We start from the raw sequence: 20,982 nt of genomic DNA, 5'->3' as shown, positions 1-20,982 counted from the left end.
GTCCTTTGTATATTATGCTCAGTATTATATCTTATTCTATATTTAAAATCAAATATAATCTAAAATCCATGAAAATATTTTTTATAGAAGAATAAATCTTCTCAATTATTTATTTATTTATTTTGTCAAGTATAATTTTTTATTATTTAATATTTTTGTATATATATATATATTTTTTGCATATAAAATATATGATAAAAAAAATTACATCTTATCATAATAATTGAGAAAAAAGTTTGAGAGGATCCCCGTGTCATATTCACAAACATAGCTTCAAAAATGAGAAGCTTTCTAACGCGAAGAATATAATTTCGACCAAAAAGAATGAATATTCAACCCCTACACTTCCCCTCTAATTTTCTACCACCGTACTACATATTTTTCTATGAATTTTAAAAATGATATATGAATTTTAAAAATAATCATCAAATCAATGAACTATGAATTTATGTCCCAACATTATACGAATAATTAATTTTTATTATTGACTTTTTGAATACACATGGGATGATTATTGCTTTGAAAATTAATGGTAAGAAACATTGTCAAAATTATTAGTTATTCCATTGGCCAGCGACAAACCCTTAAATGGAGCTTTGATCCACGACGAATTAGTTCTTGACCTATCGGGTTGGAGATACCGTAAACAATCAATCAAAAAAATTATTAGTTATTTAAACATTTTCCCTTAACTCTACGTTAATCTTCATTAAAATGTCTCCACATACATATACGTATAGAGTGTGAATTATTTATTGGACAGTTGTCACAAGTAAAGGACAAAACTAGGTGATTGCTACGATACGATGATAAATTCATACGTATCGATACGTTTAAAATATGGACAAATAACAATAAGACATGTGGAATTTATTTTTCATGTCAGTATTTAATTTTTTCTTTTTTAAATATATAGTATATCACCACTTTTACTAAAACACCCTTTTAATTAAATAAAAATAAAAAATATTTATTTAATTAATTTTATAAAAAGACTTAAACATCCTTTCTTTATTTGATTAGACAAAAATACTCTTTTAAATTAATCAAATTTTAGAATTCAATTAATCCTAATTTTATAGTTTCAAATAATTGAAACAACAAAACAAAAACATATTAAAAAAATAAAAAATTAAAATTGTTCTTCATCTGTATTAAATATATTAAAAAACAAAAAACTAAAATTGTTCTTCATCTGGGTTCAAAAACCCTCTCGTTCACCACATCTTATGAGGATAAGAAACCACCACATCCTTCACCAGAGAACCTCTCAACCTCCCAAACCCAACCACAAGAAGCACACTATTCTTCACCTTATCCACACATGCAACAGCGACTTGGGGTCTGCCGCCGTGAACACGTGGTCCCTCCCTCCATTCCTCTGCCAGTACTTCTGCCCCTCCAGCCACTCCACCAGCGCTTTCTGCGTCTCCTCGTCACTGTATGCCGCCTCCGACCCATCGCCTTGTTGGCTCGTCGACACCATCTGGCTCAGCAACGAGAAGAACGGCACGTAGACCAGCTCCGCTTCTTCCGGGTCCATCACCCGGGTCACCGGTGACCCTATCCGATCTGACTCTGGACGGTTCATGTCCAGGAACAGAAACCACTCTCCCATGTGCTGGTGTCCTGGGTAGCTCAGCGAGGTTAGATTCTTTGGCGTGCCGCCGCCTCGGGAGGCGGATCGGGTGGTGATGACACCGTAGGTGAACCGAATGGGAAGGTCATACATGTAAACCTTAATGGCGGAGGACGAGGAATCTGCAGTGGCTATGGCGGCGGCGTCGGAGCAGGGTTGACTGGCAGAGGCAAAATTTACTGTCATGTCAAAGGCGGAGTTGTCGTCGGATTCAGATTCTAGCATGGTGGTGTGGCGGTTCGGGAAGGCATTGAAGAGTGCACAAGTGACGAAGATTATGAAGAAGATGGTTGCTAGAATTTGCGTTTGGGAATAAAGGAGGGATGTTTAAGTCTTTTTATAAAATTAAATAAATAATTTTTTTTTATTTAATTAAAAGGGTATTTTAGTAAAAGTGGTGATATATTATATATTTAAAAAAGAAAAAATTAAATGCTGATGTGGAAAATAAATTCTACATGTCTTATTGTTATTTGTCTATATTTTAAACGTATCAGTACGTATGAATTTATCATCGTACCATAGCAAACACCCAAAACTAAGTCAATTTTTGTGTGAAAATTACGCGAGGGGCGTTTTCTTAGAAACTTGCTAATATGCTATATATAATATGTTTTTTTTTTAATTAACTTTATATAACAAATTTGATCACCCCGCCTTGTTGAGAAGTATAAAAAGAAGAAAGAGCCCCCATAGGCCATAGCCATTTTCTCCTCACGGCTACTGACACTTGAAATTCTAATATTTAGTTGTGTCTTGTGAGTGGTGTGAGTCATCATGACGTTGAAGGCCACAGTAGTACTACTCTTAATAGTTGTTGCACTAGTCCTTCTAGCAACAATTGCAGCAGATGATGGAAATAATCAAACCCTTGAAGGATGCAGAAGCGACTGTGGTGGTGTCCGAGTTCCATATCCATTTGGCATAGGGAACTCATCATCCGTCCCCCATAAAAGCTGTTTCTTGCAAAGTTCGTTTGAGCTGACATGCCCAAATTCAACTTTATACTGGGGAAATATCAAAGTCTTAGACATAAAAATTTCCCAGGCTAAAGTTGACATGTCGATTCCTATCTCAAGGATTTGTCGTGACGGTCATTATTATAGAGGAGTTTCCATAGATATTCCTTCTTTCACCATTTCTAGTGAAGACAACAAGTTCGTTAGTGTAGGTTGCGACACCTATGGCTATCTTCACAGCTCCTACAAAGACGACGATAATGCAACATATTCAACAGGGTGCATAACAAGATGTTATGGCAGTTCTATGGAAGTTGAGGATGGACATTGTTCTGGGATTGGGTGTTGTCAGGTGGATATTCCGCCTAAAATGAGGATGACCTTTGTCAAGTCATTTTCCTTTTACAATTTCAGCCAAACTTGGAGATTCAACAACTGCAGCTATTCTTTTGTTGTCAAAAAAGAAAACTACACATTTTACAGGGAACACTTGAGAAACCTGCCTTTTGAGGAATTCCCTGTGGTGTTTGATTGGAGTGTTGGAGATGAAACACGTGAAGCTTCTCGGAAAAGAGGTACCAGTTACGCTTGCAAGGGAAACACCACTCGTAATGACTCTGTCCCTACTGGATATGGTTACATATGCCAATGCAATAAAGGTTTTGAAGGAAATCCTTACCACCCTCTTGGCTGCATAGGTAACTAATAAGTACTTATCTTCCTCTATTTATGTAATGATTTTGGTGATTGCTATAATACTTTGAGACTTGATGATGAGAGAGAGAGAGAGACTATTTAATTTAATATTTATACATTGTTAACAAATTATTGTTTATTATTCGGATTAATTTTAAGTTCATCATCAATTTTATTTTTAATTCTTAATGTATAATTTTTTCTAAGTCTTGCTAATAATTATTTTAAGTACACTAATAAAAAAAATTTATAAGTAAAGTAAATGTTAGTTTTTAAAATTTTTATATATTGAATATATTTAAAATAACCAAAACTTTTTTTTTTGTCGTCAAGCTCTATTTTTTTTTTAATACTTACTTGATCCCAAATGTCTTTTATACCATCATCATTTTTGGTGTTCCGTGACTTGTTTTGATTTAATGTTATGTTCACACTTCTATATCAGATGAGATTGTATATAAACTAATTTTTTTTTCTTTTTGATATAAAAAATAGATAAAATATTTTAAATTTGATTTTGACCTATCTTTAATAGTCTAAACGATTACTTTTAGACCATTTGATAGGACAGTGATCCGATTTTTCATTTTTGACTAATTATGTGAACCCTAATGCACTCATGCTCCCATTATTTTACGGGTCGAGTGTTTTGAATTTACTGAGGAAAGGCAAAATTTAAAAGAAGACATAAGATGTGTTTTTCTTAGTAAGTTATTCAACTTATCTAGCTAGAGTTTGGACTATATCACACTCATATAATTGTAGAAAAATATTTAATTCAAACTGATATGTTTAACAATTCTTTTACTTGAAAATTTAATATTATTATTATTATTATTACAAAAGTAGTTTTTCTTTTGTTACAAAAGACCTTACAAATAAAATTAAACAATTTTTTATATGCAATAATGAATTATTTATTGTACAAAGAGTTCTTAATCACACATGAATTGAATAATAAATGTACACAACAAGTTAAAAAAATATTTAGGTAATTAATACTTTTTTTGTTTTTATCTTATATATATTTAAATTAATTAATATTATTTATTAATTATCTCATTTTTTACCCGAAAAATATTATTCTTTGAACAATTTCCATTAATACTAATAACAATAGAGAATCTTACACAAAACAACAAGCACATAACTTCTAAAAAAACCCGTCCTATAACTCATTGAATATACTATTTCCTATTGTGCATGTAGTATTATACTTCTCTTAAACTATTATATTGTTCAATTACAAAAAAAGGGGGGGGGATGAAATTAGATAATTATTCACTGAATAACAAAGTTTGAACTCTATGTTTAGTTTGAATCTGTGAAAGTCTCATAGCTTTTGTTTAATTTGATCATTTTATTTTCTCTGAACGTGCAGACATTGATGAATGCAAGACAGGACAACATTCATGTGTAAGTGACCATAATTGTCACAATACAAATGGATTCTACACATGCTTCTGTCCTAAGGGGCAATCTGGAAATGGTACCAAGGAAGATGGTTGCCACAAGAAAAATTTCCTTCCACATATTGTCATTGGTAAGAAATTTAATCACGTTTACGTTTATAAATTTAGTCAGATATTTATATTCAAATACGTAAATTATTTTGTAAAAGAAAATTGAAGAATTGTATCCAACACATTACATGCAGGTACAAGTGCAGGATTCATAGCTATTTTCGTAGGGACTTGTTTGCTATACTTAGCGCACCAAAAGAAAAAACTCATCAAACTGAAGGAAAAGTTTTTTGAGCAAAACGGCGGTCATATTTTAGTACAACAAGGAGAAGAGTCATCCCATGTTAAAATTTTCACTGCTGACAAATTAAAGAAAGCCACTAACAACTATGACGAGAAGTTAATCATTGGCAGGGGAGGTTATGGCACGGTTTTCAAAGGAGTTCTAGAGAATAACACAATTGTTGCTATCAAGAAGTCCAAAATAGTTGATCCTGGCCAAGTTATGCAATTCATCAATGAGGTGATTGTTGTCTCTAAAATTAACCACAGAAATGTGGTGAAGCTTTTGGGTTGTTGTTTAGAAACAGAAGTTCCTCTACTAGTCTATGAGTTTGTAAGCAATGGTACACTCTTTGATTTCATCCATAATGAAAAGAAGAGAAATCATTTTAACTGGAAAAATCGTCTCAGAATTGCAGCAGAGGCGGCTGGAGCTTTATCATATCTTCACTCATCTGCTTCCATTCCAATTGTCCACAGAGATGTTAAAAGTGCTAATATTCTCTTAGACGAAGACTACACTGCTAAAGTCTCTGACTTTGGAACTTCTAGATTTGTTCCATTGGATCAAACTGCACTAGCTACAATGGTGCAAGGAACTTTTGGTTACTTGGATCCAGAGTACATGCAAACTAGCCAATTAACTGAGAAAAGCGATGTGTATAGTTTTGGTGTTGTGCTGGCTGAGCTTCTTACAGGAAAGAAACCTCTTTTGTTGGGGAAGTTGAAAGAGAAAACAAATATTTCTATCTACTTTCTATCTTGCCTAGAAGAGAATTGCTTGTTTGAAACTCTTCAAGATGGAATCTTGAATGAAGAAAACAAGCAAGAGATTGTGGAAGTTGCTAATATTACAGCAAAGTGTTTGAGACTTAAAGGAGAAGAAAGACCAAGCATGAAGGAAGTGGCAATGGAATTGGAGGGAATAAGGAGAATGTCAAAGCATCAGTGGGTTAACAATGGAGACAAAAATTTTGAAGAGACGCAGCACTTACTTCCTATATCATCATCGTCGAAAGGATATGAGTATGGTGATAGCAGTAGTAGTAGTAGTCATCAAAATATAAATTATGATAGTATCATCAGGGATCAAGAAGGGGCAATTGCTTTAGCAGATGGAAGGTGATAATGCTAGCTTACCACACACATACTAAAGTGATATTCTGATGGGTGAAGATGACGGTGAAAAACCTTTATGGTATTTGTTTTGTCTGGTTGTGATTGTGTTGGTGGTTGTTTTTCTTTTTTAGAATTATGCTTAAGATTTGTTGTGTAGAGTTCTATCTTTTAAAAAATAGAAATGCTGCTTCTAAAATAAAAACTTTAATAACTGAATTCATCTTTTTTATTCTATTTTTTTCTCTCTAGAAAAAACAAAAAGAGAAAAAACAAAAAAATATATATAACAAAAAGAAGAATTAAGAATTAAAAAAAAAGAATTAAAAGAAGAAGTCAAATAACAAGTCTAAAACTTTAAAAATTTTTATGTGTTAAAAAAGTTCAGTGTCAAAGTTAAAATTTTTTTGTATTACAGGTATAACAATTACAAAAAAACACTCTAATAGAAGAATCTTTTTCTTCATCGAAACAATGGTCAGTGTGCGAGACCATTTATTTAGGATTATTTTTATGCAATCACTACACCAAATTAATCATTTAACTACACTTGATTTATGACCCAAATTTTAAGGGTCTCCGTTCATTAATATAGTGACATTTATATATGTAATTTTTTAACTGTCACTAATGTAATCACTATTTTTTTTTTTTAAGATAGGAGACTCGAACCCGCAACCTCTTAATTGAGTATGAGAAGACTATACCATTTGAGCTATTACTCATTGGCCAATAATGTAATCACTAATCACAGTCTTATTCTTTTTCTTTTATTCTATTTTTTCAAAAATCATATTCACACTTTCACCGTGAGAAAGAGAAGAGAAACTAACAACCATCACCGTGCTACAGTTCTGTTTGCAGTTTGCCATCGCAAATATTTGTCTCCCATAAAAAATTAAACAAAGATTCGTGACAAAAATGAAGCGAAAACGAAAAATATTTTACTACAAATAGGAGACGAAGGACTGGAAAAGAGTCTCCATATATGGTGGCTATTTGTAAGAGTAAGGTAAGGAGAAGAAATGAAGAATAGATTATTGCAACAATTAGAGCTAAACGTGAATAGAGTTGTAATAATAATGCACGAGTTGTATTGATATTCTGTAACAATGCATGGATTAAAATTCTTCTATTTATTTTTTATTTTATGAAATGTACCCGTATCAAGAAAAAATGATCACGTCTAATAGGATCTAGAACAGTATTAAGTCAGTACTAAAAAGTCATAAATGTATTGTCTTTTTATGTATGTTTCGGGCAAAATGATTTGTTGGGATCTAATGACAATGCAAGCCGAGTCAACCAAGGCAGGCTCTCAATCCAATATTAGCACTAAGAAATGATGTATGAAAGGAAAAGAAAATGTAGAGTTGTTTTTTAATTTTAACAGCCCAATTATTTTGCGATGGGTTTAAATTTTAAAACAAAAAATAAATAGAAGAATGGGATAAATTTTATATTTATTTTGAGAAGGCAATTAGTGCTCCTCTCTTAGAGAGGTCACCAAATCCTTAGCCTTCTTTCTAAGTTGGTCATTTGTTAGAAAACACTTCTGAAAAAGGGTAAAAATCATTCTTCACTTGCTGCAAAGACAAAAATGTTTGGGGAAACAATTGTACGTACATAGAAGAGTTTTCCGGACATGTCATAATTTTCCATTAAGTATAAAACACGTTCAGACTTATTAACACTGTCGGATGTGAAGTCGTCGCTCACGCTTGCTTACTTGACTTGCTTAGCTTAAACAAATTCATAGCAATAATTGTTTATAAAAAATTGCTTTAAATTTTTTAAAATTATCTTATTTAATATTTATTAATTATTATTAAAATATTTATATAATTTTAAAAATAATAAATATATAATTATGAATGTTATTGGTATAAAATTATAAATATTATATTATATAAAATAATTTTAGATATTGTGTTTCTAGTAATTTTTTTATTGTTCACGGTAATTTTTAAAAGGCGAAATTCGAACTTTCAATACTTGTTTAAATATATGAGCGAATTAACCATTCGACCAACTCAAATTGATTTGTATCTCTAATATTACTAATTCATAGACTTGCTAATTGCGATATAATCCCCAACCCTCGGGTTTGTATAGCATCCCCAAAATTGCATGTAATTTTAATTGTGGTTAATGTCATAGTAGCGTACTAATATAGAATATTTACCGTAAATTTTGAAAGAGAAAAAAAAATTGAAAACTTTCTAATACAGAAAAAAAGAAAAGAAAACCTAAAAAAGACTTCATTCCCAAATATGAAAAATATTTACGGTGTCTAACTCATTCAAATTCAAATTGTCAATATTATTTGAATAAGTCAGCTAAAGACTTATGGTTCTTTTGCTGGCCTCTGCTTTTTGAAATTATTTGTTCCCAAGAGAACACATGCGCGCGCATATATATATATATATATATATATTATCTTTTAAGTTACTAATATCATTTATATTAGTAACTCCTATATATTATTACTTATGTTTTAATATGTCCAGTTTTCATAATTATCCGTTTAGAATATTTATAACTTAAATTGCTGACTCACCAAATCATTCAAAACCATCCTCATCATTATTAATCACCATCATCAGCATCTAATTTTCTTCCTTTAACGTTACAAGAAGAAAGAAAAGAGAGGGGAACGTAAATTTCATGAAACCCGAGAGCTTTTGATTTCAATTTCTTGAGATTCGTAATTCCAATAAAAAATCTAATCAGATAAAAGTGTTCGTATCTTCATCCTCTACACATTGGCATTACTTTTGTCTGGTAGAAATTGACGGTAACGTAGCTCACTTTTCCCTTGAGTTCGACCAGTTGGAGTTCTGGGAGGTATAGGTGATTTCTAACATTTTCTTTTTCGGTAGCTCGGTTAGAAAGCGTCTCCAGAGCTTTAAGTATTTTGATTTCGTACAGAGGTAGAGTTTGATAATTTCATAATCATTAAATTTTATGATTCTTTTTCATAAGACATTAGGGAAAGGCTAGGCAAGAATGTGAAGTTAAATTATGATAAAGAATTAAAAGATTAAAGAAAAAAAGAGAGAAAGAAAAAAAAGTAAGAAAATAAAAGAGAAAAATGAGAAAGAAAAAAAAAGAAAAAGAATAAAAAGAGAATGATGTATTAAGTAAAAGAATCTCCGCCACAGAAGAGCAGGGAGTAGTGACGAGAATGATGCATTAAGTAAAAGGATCTTTGTGACAGAAGAGTAGAGAGCAGTAACTAAAAAGATTTTAATAAACATCTGCCACAATAGAGCAAATAGAAAAGAAGGTATTAATTAAAGGGATCTCTACCGCAATAGAGTAGAGAGCAAAGATTGAAAAGAAATTGAGTGTTGTTTGGGCCTTAGTGCCAAGTGTCTAATGGGGACAGCGATGCGTAACGCTCACTGGAGACCGAAAGGAAGGTTCTCCCATGAGGATGGCGATGCATAACGCTCATGGAGGGGACGTTGGCTGAGATAAAGACGGCGGTACGAAACGCTTATCTCAGGACCAGTGTCGGAAATCGGGCAACAAACCGATACATGAACTCATGGCCTGTATAAGACTACACATGCATTATACTTGTTTGCGCATATTGTTTGTGATTGTGTTTTCTATGATTGTGTGTGCTTGTGATTGGATTCTATGTTCTGTAATTGCTGAGTTGAATTATACTTTGTTGACTGTTCTTATTGACTGAGAACATAATGAAACGAACTTAACTTCTGACCCCGACCCTACTAAGAACTCCCCAGTTCTTATCCTTTATTTCTACCCCTTTCAGCTACAGGTGCGAAGGTTTAGTGCGGAGTTACAGGAGCATAGAAGATTATGCTTACAAGTTGAGTTGTTAAAATTTATTTTCTGCTCGTCGTTTATTCTTTTGGTTTTTAGACGAGTAGGACTTATAATTGAGGTTCTTTGACCAAGTTTATGTATATAAAGCATTGGTGTAGGCATTGCACTAGCTGCCTCCATTCCTGTTTTCTTTAGAAGCTCAGAGGCACATTTAGTTTGAGTAATAAGAAGGTTGCCATTGGGCTTGTAGTTAGCTTCAAGACCTGAGAAATAACTAAATAGGCCTAAATCCTTGAGAGGAAAGATCTTGTTAATATCACTAATGAAATTATCTATAGCTTGTATATTGTTTCCTGTTACAATTATATCATCGACATAAATGATGAGATATATCACAGTAGAATTATTTTCCTTTACAAATAAGGATACATCAGATTTGGTATTGTTGAAACCAAATTGATGTAAAGTAGCTGCTAAGGTTTGAAACCAAGCTCTTGGAGCTTGTTTCAAGCCATAGATAGCCTTATTTAACTTACACACCAGAGAAGCATCTCCTTGAACATAACGTTGTGGTTGAGTCATGAAAACTGTCTCCTCTAATTTGCCATTGTCAAAGTCAAACTGCCTTAAAGGCCACCCCAATGACACTGCAATAGAGAATATCACACGAACTGTAGATGGTCTAACAACTGGGCTATAGATTTGTTCATAATCTATGCCTTCAACTTGGAGTAGTAGGAGATGGTAGTGATGGTGGTGTAGTGAGGGTAGTTGGGGAGGAGGGAGTAGTAATGATAGATGATGCTGTTGTATCAAGTAAATTAGTACTATTGTATAAGTGAGTGAAATTGGAATTAGATAAACCTGGAGTTAAAGTAATTTCAAATACAGTATTATCTGAAGGAGATACAGAATTACTATTGTCATGCTGTGAAGAAGAGAACATAGTGTGATAAGGAAAAATTGATTCATCAAAATTCACATGTCTAGCCATATAGACTTTTCCATTTCTTGCCATGCACCTGTATCCTTTAAAATTAGCATCATATCCAAGAAACAAACATAACTCAGATTTATATGCAAATTTAACATTATGGATAACAAGCACATCCAAAAATCTCAAGAACTTGTAATATTACGTTATAGTACATTTTAAAAGGATCTCGCTAATGTTAATAGTAAATTTTAAAATAACTTTTTATTAACAAAATACTACTTTTGAAATGGTTGATGAATAATTTGTAAATCTTTTCAAATTAAATCTAACGGAGAGAACTCAATTTCATTATATACTCTATCTTAAAAATTATACGCCATATATAAATAATTTGGAGATACTAAAATGTGAACTAAGTTTATAAAATTCCAATTTGCAAATGAACTTTCAAAAGAAAATCCTATATAATTGAAAAAATCCACTTCCGACTTAGTTGAGATTTTTCCATTGTTCGGAAGAATGGTGAGTGAAGTGAGTCTCAGAGTAATCAACTAACTCATTTTGCTATTATATTTTATTTTCTTTTTCTCTTTTTTCTTCCCTCGTCTTTCATCTACAAAAGAAATCACACACCAACACTAATTACCACAAGTCTTATATTTTTTTAAAGATATAATCTTTAAATAATTTATAAATATAAGATATTTTTTGTCTATTTAATTAACTTTTAAAATTAAGTTATATATTAATCAGCTGACATTTCTTATTACAATTATTAAATATACATAAAATATTAACACCATTGTAAGAACAGGAGTACTGTAACAAATTCCTTGAAAGAACCTGGGTTCTTGGGGATTATAGCAATTTGCAACTCTAAGAATTTGTTTAAGCTAAGCAAGTCAAGTCAACAATGGCGAGCGATGACTTCAAATCTGTTTTATACTTTTGAAAAAGTACCATATGCTCCATGGTACAAAACTGGAACGCTGATGTTTATGTAAAACAATTTTTCTAAACATTTTTGTCTTGCAGTGAGTAATTGAAGGACGAATTAAACCCATGATGAAGAAGTGTTTTGTTACAAATGACCAGCTTAAAAAGGAAGAGGGTGGCTTGTGAGTGAAACTTTTACTATATATAATTTAAGTTTATTAACAAGAAAATAAAAATATGAAAATAAAAGATATGTATTCCAGTTGTTGTTTACATGATGAAGAGTCATGTTATTTATAAGAATATTTTAAACTAATCTCATAAATATTTAGCTACCAACTACTAACTCTCAAGGACTTATTTATTACTCTAACCAACTACTTATTATTGTTCTAATATTTATTTTGACCTTGAACTTGGAATCAGATAGCTAGTTTTCTTACAGGCTCCATTACTTCCTTCTCAGTCTCTTCTTTTTGTTTCTTTTTTAAGTCTTGGAGCGGAGAAAAACTTAACCACAATTTATAGCATTCACACGTTAATATCATTAATACACTAGTATACAAAAAATTAAACTATTTGGATAGAATTTCTTTCTCCTTTGCTAATTCTAGAATTTGAATTCAGCACTATTGACTACGAGATTAAATAACTTCTCGTCTCAAATAATCTCACATTAATGACCATTCCATATTAACAATAATTTGCAATTGTAATATTATTGTTAAATTATGATACTATGGCATTGTTATCGTAGTAAAATTTGTGATTATATATCTATATCACTACAAGAAAAATACCTAGTTTGATGGCCACTAAAGTTAATCATAATAATAAATACTTGTTTTTGTTTAAATGTATTTTTCACTGTCACTTAATTGTTATAAAAAAATATTTAGTATTCTTGGTGTTAATAATTGTCACAATAACTATATATTAAAAAATTTGTTCAAGAATACGTAGATAAAATATTATTTTAATTTTCTAGTTTTTTTTTTTTAATCAAAATTATCACTACGTTACAATAAATTTTAAAACGACTTTTTTTTGTTAAAAAAAAGTTAATATGGTCAATGAACAATTGTAGAAATTTGAAAGTTGGACGGAACTGAAAGAATTCTATTTCAAAAACAATTAACACTTAACACGCTTTAGCCAGTTAGAGAAACTCATTGTCTAACACTTAACGCGCTTAGCTTTCTTGACATCTATAAGAGAATCAACTCATGAGCAATCTTTCTATTCAGAATTCACACTTGAAATTCCTAACACTTGAGTTTAATCTGTGAGAGTTGAAGCTTGATCTTGTGAGTCATACAGGATCATATTGACGTTAATATAGTTGTGGAGGGAATGGGAGTGAAGGGCATGTTGTTATTTATTATTGTGGATATGGTTACCAGTGTCAATGCAACCAAGGTTTTGAAGGAAATCCATATCTTCATGCTTGCACAGGTTATTAACTAATTCTATTAAATATTCATCTATCTTTATATAGTTTAATTTGTTATCTTTTCTTTGACAATTTCAATTTGTTTTCTCTGTTATTGCAGACACTAATGAATGTGATATGGGAAATCATACATGTCTAATGAACAATAATTGTCCTAACACAATTGGATCCTACCAGTGCTTTTGTCCCAAGGGACAATCAGAAAATGGTACCAAAACGGTTGCCACAAGAAAAATTTGCTTCCACGTATTATTATTGGTAAGAAATTTAATTACGTTTACATTTATAAATAATTAGTCAGATATTTTTATTTAAATGCGTAAAATATTTCATATTAATAAAATTGTAGATATCAGTTTGTATTTCAATAATAAATAGCTGTTATTCTATTCTAATGTATATATAGCATCAGATAAGATAAGATAATACTTGTAAGAGAAAATTAAAGAATTTTGTCCAACACATTCATCAGGTGCAAGTGCAGGATTCATGGCTATTTTGGTGGGGACTTGTTTGTTATACCTAAGGTTAAGAATCGCAGCAGAGGCAGCCGGAGCTTTATCATATCTTCACTCAGCTGCTTCCATTCCAATTGTCCACAAAAATGTTAAGAGTGCCAACATTCTCTTAGACAAAGATTACACTGCCAAAGTCTCTGAATTTGAAGCTTCAAGATTTGTTCCACGGGATCAAGTTGCATTAGCTACAATGGTGCAAGGAAAGATGGGTTACTGAGAAAAGCGACGTGTATAGCTTTGGCGTTGTGCTGGCAGAGCTTCTTACAGGAGAGAAAGCTCTTTCATTTGCGAGGTCGGAAGAGAAAGCAAATCTTGCTATCTACTTTCTATCTTGCCTGAAAGAGAATTGCTTGTTTGAAGCTCTTCAAGTTGGAATCTTGAATGAAGATAACAAGCAAGAGATTATAGAAGTTGCTAATATTACAGCAAAGTGTTTGAGTCTTAAAGGGGAAGAAAGACCATACATGAAGGAAGTGGCAGTGAAATTGGAAGGAATAAGGGAAATGTCACAGCAACAATGGGTCAATAATGCCGACAACAATTTTGAAGAGACCCAATCGCCAGAAAGACATGATAGTATTGCCAATGATGAAGAAGCCTTATTGTCTTTAGCATATGGAAGGTGATAGTATCACCGTATATAAGGCAATAAGGCTATATAAGGCAATAAGGCAATAGTATTTCACCTATCACCTTCCATATGCAAAAGACAATAAGGCTTCTTCATCATTGGCAATACTATCATGTCTTTCTGGCGATTGGGTCTCTTCAAAATTGTTGTCGGCATTATTGACCCATTGTTGCTGTGACATTTCCCTTATTCCTTCCAATTTCACTGCCACTTCCTTCATGTATGGTCTTTCTTCCCCTTTAAGACTCAAACACTTTGCTGTAATATTAGCAACTTCTATAATCTCTTGCTTGTTATCTTCATTCAAGATTCCAACTTGAAGAGCTTCAAACAAGCAATTCTCTTTCAGGCAAGATAGAAAGTAGATAGCAAGATTTTCTCTTCAAAATTGTTGTCCGCATCATTGAATATTTGAATATATTTTTTTAGAAAAAAATTCAATTAAAAAACTTAAAAGCGTTCCATGTTGTGATCCTCCAAGTTGTGTAATTGTCTTCACGAAGTTTATCTTGGATTGGGACGAAAGCATTCTTGGATGCAGGTGTTGAATTTGATAGAAGAGGTGCCATGATTATTGTTGCAAAACTTAAAACAGAAGGTTGATTTGGAGAAATAAAAACAAGAAAAATTGATCATGATCTTGATTAAGTTATGGCTCTGGATACCATATTGGAGTTTTGGAGATGAAGCAATGTGTGAGTAATCGAGAAAGAGAGAGTAGAAAGAGTGAGAATGAGAATATTAGAATTAGAATTAATTGAAAGATGTGTACATTCTGATTCTAGAGTCTAAACTTATATATAGCAAGATAATGCAACAACCTTGCTTCTCACTCTATAACAAACTGAACCAAGCCTCACTTTTCTAACTAATTTCAGTAACTAAATCATATATATCCTAACAATTATAAAAACTAGAGTGATTATATAACTTTGATAACACTTTAAAAGTATTTCATAAATTAAGGTTACTTTTTTATTTTTTATTTTATTTTTCAAATTAAAAAGTAATAGTTTCAATATATTAAAAAAAATAGTTTACATAACGCCACAATTTTTTACATGATATTTAAAACTAAACTACTACATGTTTTACCCTTTTTCTTTACTATAACTTATTTTCTTTACATCATAATTGATTAAACTTAAGATACTTGTATAAAAGAGCACTAAATAGTAATTTTGTATAATTGATAACACCAATAAAAGAAAATAATTTGGTTGTAATAATTGTCAACCCACCCACAAACTTAATCACTAAATGACAGCATGACTACTTTGACTCGAGCTTAGCAGGTAAAGAAGCACATGCTTTAGGCCTCACAAGAAAAAGTACCATTCTGAAACAACGCCTATAGGAATAAATTGCCAAGACAGTGAAATGGAATTATGTTGTACTTGTACATGGCCCAAAAAAAAAAGAGTTCAGCACAGAGTCAGAGGTAGATGCCATACGAGTCTAAGATAGAAAACAAAAATACCTTTTTACACTCAAATTAGTATCACTGCTAAAGAACATACTTAACACTAAGTCACTAATAATTTGACTTATAACCATGTATTATCTTCATCCAACAAGAGATTATGACTGCTCATAACCAATAATAAGCCCTTCCTTTGGAATTCATTGCCCCTTCCTTTGGAATCCATTGCTAGAAAGAAATGTCCACCAATAAGAAAATAGCAACAGACATACAGTTTTTAATCTAACCTTGGACATCCCAACACCAATGATATCTGCTCTTGTAGAAAGGGACTGACCAACTGCATCACCAATAAAACGAATGTAACAAGAATATTGATATCCTTATGAATGTATGACATAAATGAAGAAACCCATTTTTTTTTTATGCAATACGCACTAAAGGAATCATATAAAGCATGATAATGAAATTATGATGGAAACTTAACTAAAAAATTATAGTAGGATGCTAATCAGATCAAATTTCACAGCTTTTATAAAGGTTGGGCCGAGATTAAGCATTGTTTCCTTTAACACCAGTCCAAAATTATAATCGGAGGTTTTATCATCCAACTCCTCTTCTAAACTTAGTTGTAGAAACTTCCTAATCCCCGAAGTTTGAATATTGATCACAGCAGCGGCAACGGAGGAAAATACCTTCCATTATAAAATATAAGTCAATATGGACTCACTTCAACAAAGAGCCAAGAAACCATTGAAGGAAACAACTAATGACAAATCCACCTAATATAACATAGCGCATAGCACACCTAACCAAAGGATGTGGATTTATGTTTATTTATACAAACCGTCAATTGAACTACCTCAATGAAAAGTGAACTTAATTCCCATGATTGAGCTCATATCACTAGAAGTTCAGGTGCAGCTCAAGCTCAAAAACTAATTCAAGTTAAATTAAATCTTCTGATAATAATAACCATAATAATTAAGGAATCCAATTGAAAACAGCCAACAGTAGAGTTAACTAAGTTGCAGCTTGCCCCCTAACATTTCAAGCAATTTCAAACAATACTTAATTCATAAAGCTGAATTCCAAATCGAATTATACATATATTAGCACACCCCAAATGAAAAACAATAAAAATTTATCATGTTTGTGTACCTGGGTACCAAGGTTGAGGCCAAGAAGGAGAAGAGTAAGGAGGAGCAAGAGGATCCCCGAGGTGGCGAAGCCATACTGTTGTCGATTTTCTTGGCAACCTGAGGAATGCGGAAGGTCTCAGGCTCAAGTAAGTCCGCTATCGATCCCTCGCTTGAGGAAATCCAATAAAGGAGACACCATAAACTAACCTCATAAAGTCCAATATCTTCATCAGGAATCTATATAGCTGCAGCAGATTTGAACCACGCAAGAGTATGAGGAGATGGCGAGCAAATCTGGCATTGTCTTTGTCTAAACAAGCAGAGATAGCGCCAATGGTACCTTGGGGAAGAAGGTTTAGCAGTCCAGCCACTACAAAGATACAAAAAGAAAACATAGAGAAGTTTAAAATACACTCCTGAACCACTTCATAATGAATCCAAATTAAAGACAACTGATTCTACCCCAAGTTTATGTGCTGTACTGGGTTTCATAGTAAAGATATTTTGTTTAACAGAACACTACAAGTGATGACAGTGAAATATAGCTGTATTAATGCATTTCCACATGATTAATGCCTAAGTTTCATGAATTCAGAATGCAGTGCACTACTTAGCATAGGTTATGTAACAAAACACGTTTAGATTTTATGAATGATTCTGCTTTTTCACAAATATATACTGAGTTTTTAGGAGTTTCCATGGGTGTTGATTACAGATAATTTCCTTTCAAGATCTGGTAGAACTTTACATTTGAACATCACAGATAAATTTCAGACTTAAAAAAAAGGTACAGTGAAAGGAAAATGACATCATGTACCAGATAAGAAAGACTCAGAATGGAGGTGCAGCGCGTTGCAGCGGCAAGTCTTCACAGCGGTACAGTTAAGACTTGCTGGACTGGATTTTGCTTCACCTCTTTTGTCCTGTGTTCTTGTCAAGAACAAAATCAAAACAAAAGAGTAAATTGAAACCAAATCAAGAAGAAAAAGATTAATGTACACCAAATTGAATTCTGAAACCAAAAAGTAAACAGAACAAAATTGAAAGAGGGATTTTTTAGATTAAATGTAAAACCATATATATCTTCTGTTAGATTTTGAGCTATTGGTATTTTAATTAATTCCTTGTCAATTGAAATAAAAATAAAAAATAAAACTAAAATCAGCTTCAGAAATGCCCTTTTCTTTTCTTTCAATCCTCATGTGTCACTGATTTGGACCCAGCAGCAGTCAATAGCTTGTAACTTGCAATTTAGAGACATTCTTGATTCTTATAGACACATTTAATTTGCACACATGATCAATTTTCTTTTTTAGTGGGTCACCCCCACCCCAAAAACTAAAAGAATCTATAGTGAATATGAATGAAGAGGTAAATGGATTTCATCCATTTTTGGCTAGAAGGATTTGATTTTCAGTACAATTTCTAACTTTAATTTTGCAGTTACATACATATTTATAATATCTTCTTGAAACTTTATCAGTTAAAAATTTCTTGAAACTTCAACTAAAAACTTCACTACAAAGCACACAATAAATCAAAATAGTAAAACATTCAAATCCGTAACTGTAAACAGCCACAATTAACCTGAATTAATAGAAGATATGGACAAAATCTGAATCAAAATAACCTGAATTATTTATTGAAAAAAAAAAAAAGAAAATCCGATCACCTCATCTGCTAGCTTCATTTCAGATTCACAGAGAAGCGCAATCAACATTTGCTTGACCTGTTAGAAATAACGCAAAAGAACAATGAAGCTAGGATGACTAAAATTAATCGGACGTAAGCGGAGGCGTAGATGAACACTACAACAAATCATATTTTAGTGGCGAATATCACTTATTAAGTGTTCGTAGAGCACACTTCTGTAGGGCTAGTTGTTTTTTTATATCATGAAAAAAAGAGTGAAAATCTAATATCATGAAAAACAGAGTGAAAATCTAAGTAAATTGACACATAATAGGATTGCGTTATATGCTACCTTTTGGCATTCTACAATGCCTGTGCTGTCCAAATCATAGAGCCTAAATGAAACTGCAAGATAATTGCAAAACCTAAATATGAGTTTCACAATCGAAATCCACTTTAACCAGAAAAGGGGTTAGGATTCAATCTTCTACTTACAATCAATCTTGTCTTCCAGTGGTGCATTTGGGTGGAAGACATTGATAGATCGAACAAAGTCATCAAAGTCAATTACTCCCTTCCTCTTAACATCAAATAGATAAAAAATCTGCATGCAGTAAAATTCTAATGTCAAAAGGACATTCAGATAACTGAAATGACTAATGCTTGGAGATACCATGAAAAACAATGAAATTTATTACTAAGTAGCAACTAGCGAAGACTCAAAAAACACTTATTTCTATATGGAAATTTAAATATGGAGATGCATGTGCCTTTATATCTAAAAGAATACTGACCTCTAGCTAAATGTGTCATCATGAGCATTTATGCTTCAGGTTATTAAAGGGATTAAGAAATTGAGTTTCTTCCGAAAGTATATGGCGATAGAACAATGTCTTCATTAACCTATTTGCATTGCAAATTATCGATTTAACAAAGTAAATTTGTGATGCTAGATAGGCATTCACTCATGCATGCAAGAAACCTTAAAAATGAAGGCCTTATTCATAAACCAGACCCATGTTGTGTATGTATAGTATCCGATTGACAAAGATATTCTCCTTTTTCCTATTCTTGAAGCTTGCCAATTGAAATTCTTCCTGCAAAAAAAGAACACTGTAATCAAAGAACAGACTATGAAATGAATGTGAAGAACAAATAGAAATAAAAAATATTGGTAATTGTATAAGCAATTCATCATGATATTGTGTGACTCTGACAGATTCTATTTAAGAAAATGAAAAGCACAAAAAACAATATAGTATATTGTTGATCATTCATATCAAGAAATAAAAAAGACACACCAAATATCTCATAATAAAATGAACATCACAAAATAGATGTCATAAATACAACTATGTTTGAAATTAGGAGGAAAACGCATTTGCTATATGGTACCTTGCTTATTAGATCATCATCAACAACCGAACCGAACTGCTTATGCTCTTAAATAGCTCAAAAAGTGCTTCAACTTCACTGACAGTGACTGTGAAACCAAAATTTGTTGTAAGTTTAAACTACTAAAGTGGCATGAAGGCTTGAGAAATAGAGATAGAGCCAATTCAATAATAAATATAAAACAAGACGATTCTGTTTTTCAATAATTAATAGACCAGAAGACCGGTAAAGCATATGAACCAACCAATTAGAATTGAAATTTGGAGAGGGAAAACTAACACTTTTCCTACTAAAGTGGTGACAAGATGGATTGTAAATAACTTGATGCCATAGAAAACACATGCAGCTATTCTTAATCTTTTCAACCTAGCAAGTAGAAGAGGCTAAAAATATTTTATCTGTGATTTGGTTTATATGAAAAATTTCAGAAGGAGAAGAGAAAAGGAAAAGGGAATTGGGGATGTGTTGGAGAAGAGGAAGGAGGAGGGGAAGGGAAAGCCTCAGATTGTGAAGGAGAAGGGGAAAGGAAAGGGAATGGAGAAGGAGAGTTTTTTTTTTTTTAGTAACTGTAAAATGATATCTTTAATGGTAAGCCTAAACAGAAATTAATTTAAGGACTATTACGAGTCTCGAAGGATAATTTTAAAAACGAATTTAAGTAATTATTAAATTTAAAGATATTTTCAATTTGCAAATGAACTTTTAAAAGAAAATCTTATATAATTGAAAAAATCCACTTTGGACTTAGTCGAGATTTTTCCATTGTTATGAAAGAATAGTGAGTGAAGTGAGTCTTAGAGTAATCAACTAACTCATTTTGCTACTATATTTTATTTTCTTTTTCTCTTTTTCTTTCCTCCTCTTTCATCTACAAACCAAATCACACACCAACAATAATTACCACAAGTTTTACATTTTTTTAAAAATATAATCTTTAAATAATTTATAAATATAAGATA

At 32.0% G+C, this 20,982-nt stretch overlaps 2 protein-coding genes, 1 long non-coding RNA gene and 1 pseudogene across 5 annotated transcripts; 2 read left to right on the top strand and 2 right to left on the bottom strand.

The window, feature by feature from the left end:
• Positions 1–1,309: 1,309 nt before the first annotated feature.
• On the bottom strand, positions 1,310–1,864 carry LOC107647493 (putative arabinosyltransferase ARAD1 pseudogene; annotated as a pseudogene).
• Positions 1,865–2,416: 552 nt separating this feature from the next.
• Positions 2,417–6,165, top strand: LOC107647492 (wall-associated receptor kinase 2-like). The gene is made up of 3 exons (XM_088491321.1): positions 2,417–3,296; positions 4,676–4,837; positions 4,952–6,165. Exons 1-3 carry the CDS (start codon positions 2,417–2,419, stop codon positions 6,163–6,165), a joined length of 2,256 nt encoding a protein of 751 aa, XP_088347447.1.
• Positions 6,166–13,070: 6,905 nt separating this feature from the next.
• LOC107648445 (uncharacterized) lies at positions 13,071–15,251 on the top strand. The gene is made up of 4 exons (XR_015885981.1): positions 13,071–13,284; positions 13,383–13,540; positions 13,755–14,092; positions 14,786–15,251. It is a non-coding gene; the product is annotated as an uncharacterized LOC107648445 (long non-coding RNA).
• Positions 15,252–15,763: 512 nt separating this feature from the next.
• On the bottom strand, positions 15,764–20,607 carry LOC107605109 (uncharacterized). Of its 3 annotated transcripts, none has more exons than XM_016306859.3 (10): positions 20,268–20,607; positions 20,024–20,111; positions 19,611–19,725; positions 19,124–19,232; positions 18,981–19,033; positions 18,669–18,725; positions 17,814–17,919; positions 17,204–17,366; positions 17,016–17,113; positions 15,764–16,194 (listed from the first exon to the last, which is right to left on the bottom strand). In XM_016306859.3, exons 3-10 carry the CDS (start codon positions 19,632–19,634, stop codon positions 16,055–16,057), a joined length of 750 nt encoding a protein of 249 aa, XP_016162345.1. In that variant the 5' UTR covers positions 19,635–19,725; positions 20,024–20,111; positions 20,268–20,607; the 3' UTR covers positions 15,764–16,054. The 3 variants fall into 3 exon arrangements, with proteins under 3 accessions (XP_016162345.1, XP_016162346.1, XP_016162344.1); XM_016306860.3 differs by having other exon boundaries at positions 15,764–16,549; positions 20,303–20,607; XM_016306858.3 differs by having other exon boundaries at positions 20,303–20,607.
• Positions 20,608–20,982: the final 375 nt, after the last annotated feature.

The sequence above is a fragment of the Arachis ipaensis genome, chromosome B6, assembly GCF_059453495.1.
Source record: "Arachis ipaensis isolate K30076 ecotype BB chromosome B6, ASM5945349v1, whole genome shotgun sequence".
Taxonomy (NCBI): domain Eukaryota; kingdom Viridiplantae; phylum Streptophyta; class Magnoliopsida; order Fabales; family Fabaceae; genus Arachis; species Arachis ipaensis.
This window is presented reverse-complemented; position numbering and strand designations above follow the sequence as displayed.

What these genes read in the sequence shown, in the direction of transcription:
- LOC107647492 (XM_088491321.1), top strand. Translation starts at nt 2,417, where the DNA reads ATGACGTTGAAGGCCACAGTAGTACTACTCTTAATAGTTGTTGCACTA. An exon ending in CCACCCTCTTGGCTGCATAG is followed by an intron (nt 3,297 to 4,675) that starts GTAACTAATAAG and finishes CTGAACGTGCAG; the next exon opens with ACATTGATGAATGCAAGACA. An exon ending in CCTTCCACATATTGTCATTG is followed by an intron (nt 4,838 to 4,951) that starts GTAAGAAATTTA and finishes CATTACATGCAG; the next exon opens with GTACAAGTGCAGGATTCATA.
- LOC107605109 (XM_016306859.3), bottom strand. Translation starts at nt 19,634, where the DNA reads ATGAATAAGGCCTTCATTTTTAAG. An exon ending in ACTGGAAGACAAGATTGATT is followed by an intron (nt 19,034 to 19,123) that starts GTAAGTAGAAGA and finishes ATTATCTTGCAG; the next exon opens with TTTCATTTAGGCTCTATGAT. An exon ending in GCCTCAACCTTGGTACCCAG is followed by an intron (nt 16,195 to 17,015) that starts GTACACAAACAT and finishes TTGGTGATGCAG; the next exon opens with TTGGTCAGTCCCTTTCTACA.